General features: G+C 37.7%; 1 protein-coding gene across 1 annotated transcript; it reads right to left on the minus strand.

Moving 5' to 3' along the window:
• Positions 1-663: 663 nt before the first annotated feature.
• xpnpep3 (X-prolyl aminopeptidase 3, mitochondrial) lies at positions 664-8,538 on the minus strand. Its single transcript, XM_067476792.1, has 11 exons — positions 8,256-8,538; positions 8,000-8,122; positions 7,422-7,609; positions 6,955-7,174; positions 6,161-6,345; positions 5,447-5,509; positions 3,811-3,924; positions 3,583-3,668; positions 3,088-3,271; positions 1,998-2,118; positions 664-1,908 (listed from the first exon to the last, which is right to left on the minus strand). The coding sequence occupies exons 1-11, from the start codon at positions 8,320-8,322 to the stop codon at positions 1,742-1,744; spliced, it is 1,518 nt and encodes a 505-aa protein (XP_067332893.1). The 5' UTR covers positions 8,323-8,538; the 3' UTR covers positions 664-1,741.
• Between the last annotated feature and the right edge of the window lie 1,335 nt (positions 8,539-9,873).

The raw sequence follows: 9,873 nt of genomic DNA on the forward strand, positions 1-9,873 counted from the left end.
TGAAATACATGTGTCGGTCACTTTTGAAACACAAGTTTATCATCATATCAAGCTATCTGTAGTCAGGTAGTGGTTAAAGTTATTTTGATACATCACTGGGGTTGAGTATATTTTAGTAAAAAGGTACTTTCTTTGAACTAAGATGTAGTTGACTTAAATTAGACTCCACTTACAAGCATATATTCATTCTCACGATTCGTGTATTAACCATGTAGGTTAGGGCGAGTAATAGCTTTATCAGACATAAGGTGTTGACGGGTTATGAAATGCTTCTGATTAGGGCCTCAATTGGAAGAAATGCAAAACAGTAAGAAAATGTGTCATATTGCTTCTCTCTGCCCCTAAGCTGGAGATACATGCAGCAGCTTGGTGTCATGAATTAAGGGCTCTATGGTTTTAATTGTGACAAAAGTGACTAAAACAAGTTATGAAATGTGGTTTAGTGAGACCCAAACAGCCTCTTAAAATTGAATACAGTGTTTTGGTCGGAGAGGTAACAGAAGTAACCAATTGTGGGGCAATACGTCAGAACACACCTCTTGGTGAAACATTTCTTTCGGCATTAAGAGTCAAGGTCTTTGTAGCCTATTACAGCATAGCCACTATGAAAAGCATCACCTCATGTCAACTTCACAAATCTCTGATCCAAACCAACAGGCCATTATGAAGGTATAATGAGTTCTTTTTAATATAAACACTATTTTCTTTGAAAAGAGAAACATTATCTCGGTAAAAAGAAAATGATCTCACAACAACACACAAAATAATTTCAATAAATGTATGTTTTACATTTCAGTGCATTGGTGTAATCAGTATTATCATTCCAGGCTTATCAGGAGCAGCTGTTTCCGCCTGGTTTCTATTATTCAGTTCTGTGTGTGGTCTGCTGACTTTACATGCTCTGAACATGTGGACTGGTTCTTCGAATTTGGTGTTTTGATCTTTTGTGCTGGTAGCATTAGCTAGGAAAGATGCATTATATGTGTATAAGATCCAAATGAAATGTGTATATAGGCATCATAAGTGGGACAACAAATGAATATTGATTAACTTGAGTGCCAATATTGTAAACATTAAAAAACATGGTGTGGAGCAAATATCAGAGGTTTTAAGAGGAAAAATGCTTGAAAATGACTCTTGGCTCAAATGATTGAGAGCTTACATGACACAAAAGTTTACCTGTTGTTCTCAGATTCTGATTTATAGTTCAGCATTGTATTTCACCATCTAAATAGAAAAATGTACAGTTCTTGATTAGGGTCAGTCTCCATGTGGTGATACGTTAGCTCTGAAACTGACAACAGTTACATTTTAAAGGAACAAACCAGCTACAAACTTTTATAAATTACATAAACACACAAATTAATCCACTTATTGCTTGTCTGCTTTCTGAGTTTTATTTGTATGAATTGAGTATTTCAAAGACTGAGAAGTGTCTTGAGTTCATACCTTGTTAAATTATTTGTTCACACAAGAGTTCACGCTCATGATTCAAGATTCAAAGATTCATGTTCAAAACTGCTAACTTTACTGGTGAAATCTATACACATGACCACCCTGTGTTGTTCCTCAAAACAAATGGAGAGACAGTGTTGAGGTCAAAATGAAAACCCTTTGTGAAGCACCACCTTCCACGTACCTGGGCCCTAAGCCTTATAATGTTAGCACACGAAGAAAAAGCTGGTACACTGCCTATCACTGACACTGTGGCTCACATGGTCACCGTCTGTCTCTCCCTGTCCTATCTCTGGGCACAGGCCTGCTCTACATCAGAGATGGTCTTTGGTGCACCAGAAGACAAAATCAGAGGGCCTCCGTTGTCTTGGATCACCACATCATCCTCAATTCTAATGCCCAGACCACGGAAACACTCTGGAGCCTGGTTATTGTCCTCACTGATGTACAACCCTGTGAAAATATTAGTGGAAAAATTATGACCACGAACCATATAGGAGAAACGCACATCTTGAGGAAATAGGGTATTTAAAAGTCCATACCTGGTTCTATGGTGATAACCATTCCTGGCTGTAAGGGTTGGGAGCGGGACATCTCAGGAGTGTCATGGACGTCCATTCCCAGGTAATGACCAACATGATGGGGGCAATACTGCCGTGCAGCCTGGGATGAGCATAAACACATATAAGGCCTTAGGAAATTTGGTTTGTTGCTACAAACTGATGGTATAGAACTTGGGGGGGTCACTGATCCACAGGATCTGACTGTGGAAACTTCATAACATTTTTTGTCTGTCTTAATGGAAAACAGCTGCAACCAGTAACATCTACGTTTAATTTTAGATAATTCACTATTGTGATTATTCCAAAGTGTGATAAAACCACAGTATACTATTATTTCACAATGACAATATTATAGCATGGTGGATCATACACAAAGATATAATAGAAGGAAAGTCCACTAGTATCGGTGCACGTGCTGAAGAGATGGTGATTTCTGATAATGAATTTACATGTGTTGTGCATTTTGAACTATCAGATCTATCAGTTGAACACATTTAATTTCGGGTTTGATGTGTTTCTTTTCATTTCAATAGGAATAAAAAGAATTTCTTTTAGGCATATGTGCCATCGAGCGGCAGCCACTAAACAAAATTAACTGCTTACTCTAAGAGACCAGAGAATCAACATAAATACAAAAATAAAATCACTAAAAAAATAAAAAAAACACAGACAGACTTCAGTACTCTGATAGTACAGCAAGGCCCTTGCTATCAGCTTAATGCAACGCAAAAGGTTTTCTGTTTTCCATAACACCAGTTCTGTAACTAACGTTAGCAATAGCAAAATGCAGTGTTTGGATGTGGGTAAGCATAAATAATCATCATTTTGTTTTAATACAAGTTTGTTTCAATACAAGATGTGGTCCATTTCTTAAATCATGCCTCTTAAAGTAAAGGAGCAGTTAAATATCCGAACTTAGGAAATATAATTTACAGAATCTGCACTTCTGAAGTTGCAATGCACTTTTTCTGATTACAACTATTTAGTTTCTAGCCAAATTCAGCTTATTTTGAATGATCTGTGGTAATCTATCCGAGGTCAAAACACTATTAATTTCTCTGATAATTACCTTTAGCAAATCAGCATCACTGGTACCAGTCATGACGATGCCCAGTCGCCTGAGCTGTCGTCCCAGCAGAGCCAGCATGGTACTGTATATGTGGTCTAGGCTAACACCAGGGGAACAAAGAGACAAACAGGAGTGCTGGACCTCCAGGACGGCCTCGTACAGCTCAGCTTGGGCAGGGCTGAATCTGGCAGAAAGCAGGCAGGAGCAACAAACAGTTAGGGTGTGTGTGTGTGCATCTGTTATTAATAACGGAATCATCCAGTACCACATCTTAAAAGAGTTCCATTGAATATTAAAGCGCCTAAAATCTGGAGACGTAGAAAGCATTGTTTAAGGTGAAACAACCGTGACAGAGGGGATTGTTTCACTTCAAGTTTAGTATTGTAGTGTTTAGGCATCACAACGTTAAGAGCAGTAAAATGTAATTAGCACCAGGTTCAGTCCACATCTTTTAGCCAGATTTTATTTGACATTGGATTATTTTGTCAAACTTACTTCCCATTGACTGGCCATGTTCGAGTGATATCACTGACATAACCAAAGTATTCACAGCCACCATCAAGCAGCACCATTTCACCATCCTGATGGAAGGAATACAAAGATCTATTGAGTGTCTTATGTTGTACAATCAAATATGATGGATGTGTTTATTAATAAGCTGTGCCATTTTAACGATGCTTAATATGGTTTATCGCAGTAAGATATCTGATCACCTTTCTTTACCTTTATAACCTGGTTGTTGTTTATGTAGTGCAGGGTGTTGGCTCGATTTCCTCCAGCGACCACAGGGGGGTAGGCCAGGAAGTTGGCACCATGGATCCGATTCTCAAAATCGAACTGGAATAAATTGTAATGTTTTTTACTTTAGAACTTACTGTAAGCTTCATGTTTGCCCTACAAATGCTAAACACGGTGAAACAGTATATGTGGTTTAAAAACTGGTTTATGGACCAGTTTTGCAGTATGTGAAAGTATGTCTTTCACAAAGACGCCGTTTCATTTTCGATTCTGTTTCGTGTCTAGATTTTGCTCCTTGTTTACTCTAATGCAAATTATACAGAAATAACAACAAAAATCAAAACCATTTTAAACGTAATAACAAAACCACAGTAGCCCCAGGCTAACTGAGAATCAGGAACAATGTTTTTTTGTTGTTGTTTTTTTTGACCAGAAAAACAACCTATAATTTGTGGTTTGCTGATTAAGAAAATAAATAAATGGAGTGAGCAATGACAAGGTAAAACGTTTTCGGACACATTGTGTCATTACATTATTTGCATTATTTTACCATTAATTATACATGTAACAGTTACTTTCTTCTAATAGCAAAACATTTGTGAGTTGAACACTTTGCTCATCCATTATTTTTTTGTTTTTAAAAAAGCCACATTTAACCAAATTTTATATGAAATGAGTCCCAGTTAAGAAAGTCAAGAGTTACACAGCTTTGTGCAACAATTCAGGCTACGATCTAAAGTCTCGCTATTAGTTATATCTAAGCCAGAAGTCTATTTTTGGGAAATTGGCCCCTGAATATAACATTCTGGCTAGTTTTAATACAATTTTGTAATATTTGTGGCATCAACAAATCAAACTGCAGTGAAATTAAATTACATATTCTACCAAAAAAAACAAATATCCAAATATACAGACATGTACATTTTATCATGTCTTATCACAATGTTTCTAAATCGCTACATTTCACATGGAAATCTTTAAACTTTTCTGAAAAGTAAAGCTGGAGAGTGTTGACATGCTTTAAATTGTAGTGTAAACCTCTTTCCAACATGGGTTTTAAGGTTTTTTCATAAAGATATAAAGAAGGTTGATTGATGTAGGCTATTTAATCACAGAAGAAGTTATCAGACTGTTATTTATACTAATGGTGGCATTTACAACACTTAACTAAAAAGGAACTGTTGAGTACAAGCTGATCTTTTGCAGAGTAACATTAATGTCATTTTCATGAAACACATAACAAATCATCCAGGACTCTTTGCCACCACTGGCCTCATTTATCAGCATAACCAGGTTTTTTTGCTTCTTCTGTGTATGTAAGTGCACTGCTTGAGGACCACCGAGGAAATTGTTGTCTGCCAGATCCTCACTCAATAGCTCTTAATCAGCAACTGTCCATACTGTGAATCATTTTTTTTGTCTCCTAAAAATTATTAATCAAACAATTTTAGACCGTTTTGTCAGTCAAGTTCAACAAGGAAGAAAATGCAATATTTCTAAACTGAATAATCAATTGACAATTTGCGCAGCAGAAATTACAATGAAGAGTCTGATCTATAAAACACGTCCTATCATCAGGATCATAACAAACCACCAAGAGTTAACCAAAGATTTTTGTTACCTTAGCAAAGAGCACAGCTTCATCCACATCTCCCTGAGACAGAGACATCGTCCTCCTAAAAGCCTGAAAGACAAAGACCTGGGCTGAGCAAGGTCTACGTACAGCTACAATCCATTTCATAAGTATTTGGACAGTAACCCATTTTTCTTTGTTTTCAGACCCTCAATGTCAGAAAAAGTAATAAAACAATGAAGTGCCAAGTCTGAGCTTTAATTTGAATAGGTTTATGTCAAGGTCAAAATAATTCTGTTAGAATTATAGTTGTTTTAATACCTTCCGAGTGGCATGGATTTGAAAGTAATGGGACACTTTGCTACTAAATGGCAGTAGTGTGTTGTATCAATCTTACTTCATGCACAAAAACCTCACACGTTGCCCTGAGTTAATTGAGAGTGGTCCTTTAGACTGAGGTGAAGATATCTGTCAATACTTGAGTAAAAAGGTGACCATGGCAGTAAAGAAGGTTATAATAAGGCCAAAAGAAATACAATCCCATATCAAGCTGATTTGTCATCAAAGCTGGAATCACAAAATTGATCAATTCAGTGACAGTGTTAAGTGGAGGTCATAGCATTGGTCATAGCAATATGAGCACAAGAGTATTTCTTTCAAATATTCTCTACTTAACTATACAAGACATCAAAAATGTCCTATTTGCACGCTTTTGTTAGTATTATAAAACTGACTATATACATAAGTAATACAGAGACTAGCCTGTGCTGTGATGCGACCTGCTTCTTGCATGAGTGCCACCTCTGCTGAGCTCTTTAGAGCCCTGAGAGAATGTATGAGGGGCTTGACAGAGCGTGGCATCAGCCCGGCCTCCAGAAGGGGGGAAACATGAGTCTGGTGGAGCCGAGGGTGGGCAGGCTGAGAACTGTCATACCACAGCATAGAGCCTGAGAAAAAAAAAACAGAGTGGAGAGAAAGGTGAATAAGAGAGGTGAAGAAGGTAAAGATGTACATGTTGGCATACAGTGTTAACTAGCTTTATATAAACCGTAGTTACGTAAAATTACAATATTCCCAGAGGCAAGAGCACTGTCATTAGCCTACAGCCTTACAGGTTAGAAAAATACCAACAACATAATCCAGCCTGTGAGAGCAAATGTGTTCATTTAAGAACTAACATTAGGAGTTTTGGGGAGGATATATTCAAGAAACTCAAGATTACTTAAAAAACAATTTACATTCAAAGCCATCTGTTGGTTTATTACCTTCAAATATTTTTGGCTTGTAAAAGTAAAATTGATTAGACTCAAACACGCAGATTCATTTAACTCAAATGATTGAGCACAATGCAAAATTAACCAAACTCCACACATTAATGAAAGCTCTGCGGCTTTGGGTGTGTGCTGCGTTAAGAAAGAAAAATATCCCAAACATCGTGTCCTCTGCTACCATCATTATTCAGTGTTGAATATTTTTTCACTGTTTTCACTAAAACCTTAGTTTCTTTGAAGCGACATCCCTCAGTGACCAGTGTCCTCACTCCCCCGTCCACCCACCTTTAAGACTCTTGAGCACCACGCCCAGTTCTTCAGTGCTGTGAACTCTCTCTATGCCGGTCAAAGCAGCTGCCCCATCCTTCCCTGACCGGGGCCCGTCCCACAGCTCTCTGCCTGGGTCCCTGCGGGGGACGAACAAGATGGTTTGGTCCGGTCGCCCTTTTCCATAAAGAACCAAGGCACTGTCTGGCTCTAGGATGCCACTGAGGTAGAGGAAATCCTGGGGAACATTCCATACTGGATTATCAGTCAAAGCCAGTATGTTGATTGAAACAAGCAACATAAAACTGCAAAATAAAGAATTTTCTTTTGTGTTTAGGTAACATGTTTCAAACTGTCACTAGTCAGTCAGAATGTATTATTGCTCATTTAAAACTAGTGAAAGAAAAAAACATACATAAATGTAATGATATAAATATATATGATATATATAAATAAAAAATTGCAACTTGAAACTAATCGCACACCTGGTTCTGGTGAAAGGGATAAGGGATGTCATTGGTCATGTAGCGGGTCGGATGGGACAAAACAAGGACTACATGGGTGCTGGAAGAGGCCGACGGTACCAGCTTATCTGTCTGGGCCTCGATGAGTGAGGCCAATCTGTGTCGGCGGAGCTCATATTCTATCTGGCTCAAACCTGGGGTCACCTCCCCTGAGGAGCAAAGATAAGATGTGTCGTTAGTGTTACACAACAACTCGCCAAAATTAACAATAGTAGTTATTTGTAAAAAAATAATCTTACAAGTAACTGCAGTGGCAAGAAAATGCAAGAGAACTTTGGGCAAGTTTTTGGTTTTCGACACCAACGTCACAAATGTGAATGAATATTCAGGTTAATGAAACACAAACAGTCATGATCTTTTGTTTCTTTCTTGCAAGTTCTCGTCTCTACTGTCTTGGAAATCAATATTGTAGGATAACTTATTACTTTCTTTTTTAAATAATTGGTCATGTGAATATGTACAACAACAAACACTGCTTTATGATATGTGTGCTTGAACAGATCATATGTTTTGATGCTGGGGATGTTACCCGTACTCACCATGTTTGATGAGGTGCGGATGGGTGAAAGGACTGGGCTGACCCAGGTACCGAAGTGGAACCGTCTTTGGTTTCAAACCTCCGGGTTTCAAAGAAATGCCCCTGCATGCGCACCACACACATCCTACAGACAGATACACAAAGACCCTTTCACTGGGCACCTAAGATGACACACGTGTTAACAATTAAGCGCAGAAACTACCACAAAGTACCTGGTGACGGGACCAACACCACCAAACCCAAACCACCAAACTCACCTGGACTTCGGCGCGGCAGCAGCAGCCTGACCGCAGACAGGACCACGCTGCTGGTTGACGGCAACATTTTGTGCTCCAACTGGAGGACACACCGACCAGTCACCGCATGTCGTGGCCTTGTCCCAGTTAGTGAAGGACCGAGCAGCGAACAGACGCACACATGGCGGCTCGCTTTTGGAACTTAGCGACGTGAAATCTTGTGCTAAAGCAGTTTTTTTTTTTTACCTTTGGTCGACTTTTAGTCTGCTAGCATGTTAGCTCGACCTTTGCTAACAGCAGTCAGTCCTGTGCGGGGGCTAATGCTGCCCTTATTTTGTCTTCTCAGGTTTTGTTTTTGTCGTTACAATTTTAGGAAAGTACATTGTGACTTGTTATGAATATGTTAATCATATAATTCAATGTGTTTGCAAAACTGTTGTCTCAATTATTTTATTTCAGTGGTGGAGCTTGCTGTTCATTTTTTTTCACCTTTTTAAATAACAAATTATATTAACCACTAGAAAAGGAGTTCATACTTAAAATGCTCACATAAGTATGTGTATATATACATATAAAATATATCACTGGGTCTGTGATACATATTTTATAATGAAATCTCTAATAATTTTTTTGCAGTTTTGATAGTTGAATGAGGACGTTTGTAAATTTGGGCTTTGTGTCAGACCATGTGAAATGAAATATTGAATTAAAAAAATATTTTCTCTTACAATAATTAGCTTTACAAGTATATTAACATATCACCAACCATACAGTATGACAATTTGTAAAACAATTTTTTGTTTTTAAACGTTTTGATACAAAACTCCCCTACAGGCACAATTCAGGGCACCATAAATTAAAGATTAAAAATTTCTAGCAGGGTCGGGACCAGCACCGCATCGGATGGGGATGGGGATGGGGGTGGGCTGTGAGGGATCAACACAGATCTTTGTTCTAATGTTTTATTAATCACCTGAACATATTACTGTAAATATTTTTCACCTTTGAAAGTATGTTTGCGGTTTCTAGCACAGATTCTAATGATAATAAAAACTATGTAATTAAAAGAAATTAGATGAATGTTAATAGTAAGTTAATTCTGCTCATAAAATCAGATTTTTGAAGTGAAGTGTTTTACTCCTTGAAACTGTACAAGAATCAAACTTAACAAGGCCTGAATATTTTAGATTTCTGCAGGAACCTATTTATGAGGCAAATGTGGAACAACTTGGATTAGACTTCATTCACGTTATCAAGAGCATCAAATTCAATAGTGTTTGAGAGCGTTGTCATTAGTTTTTAGCTGGATTGATGCCCAGAGAAATCTCTTTCTTAGTTAGCACTTTCTTAGCACTTTTACTTACTTAAAGTATATTTTTGAGCATATACTTATTGAATTCAAGATTCAGATTCAAGATGCAAACAACTTTACTGATCCTATGGGGAATTTGTGTGGCCTTGTGAAAAGTAAAAGAAATAGGAAAAAACTTTCACCAAACTAAGACAATAGACAAGTACAAAGTACTGATTAATAACTAATAAAAAGCCCAGTTGAAGGAGTAAACATAAATGATATGAAAACAATCCCATATGTCTATTTTGACCATTCAGTCCCCCTCCTTTTTACAGAAGGGGGGTG

Source organism: Channa argus, chromosome 15 (assembly GCF_033026475.1).
Source record: "Channa argus isolate prfri chromosome 15, Channa argus male v1.0, whole genome shotgun sequence".
Taxonomy (NCBI): domain Eukaryota; kingdom Metazoa; phylum Chordata; class Actinopteri; order Anabantiformes; family Channidae; genus Channa; species Channa argus.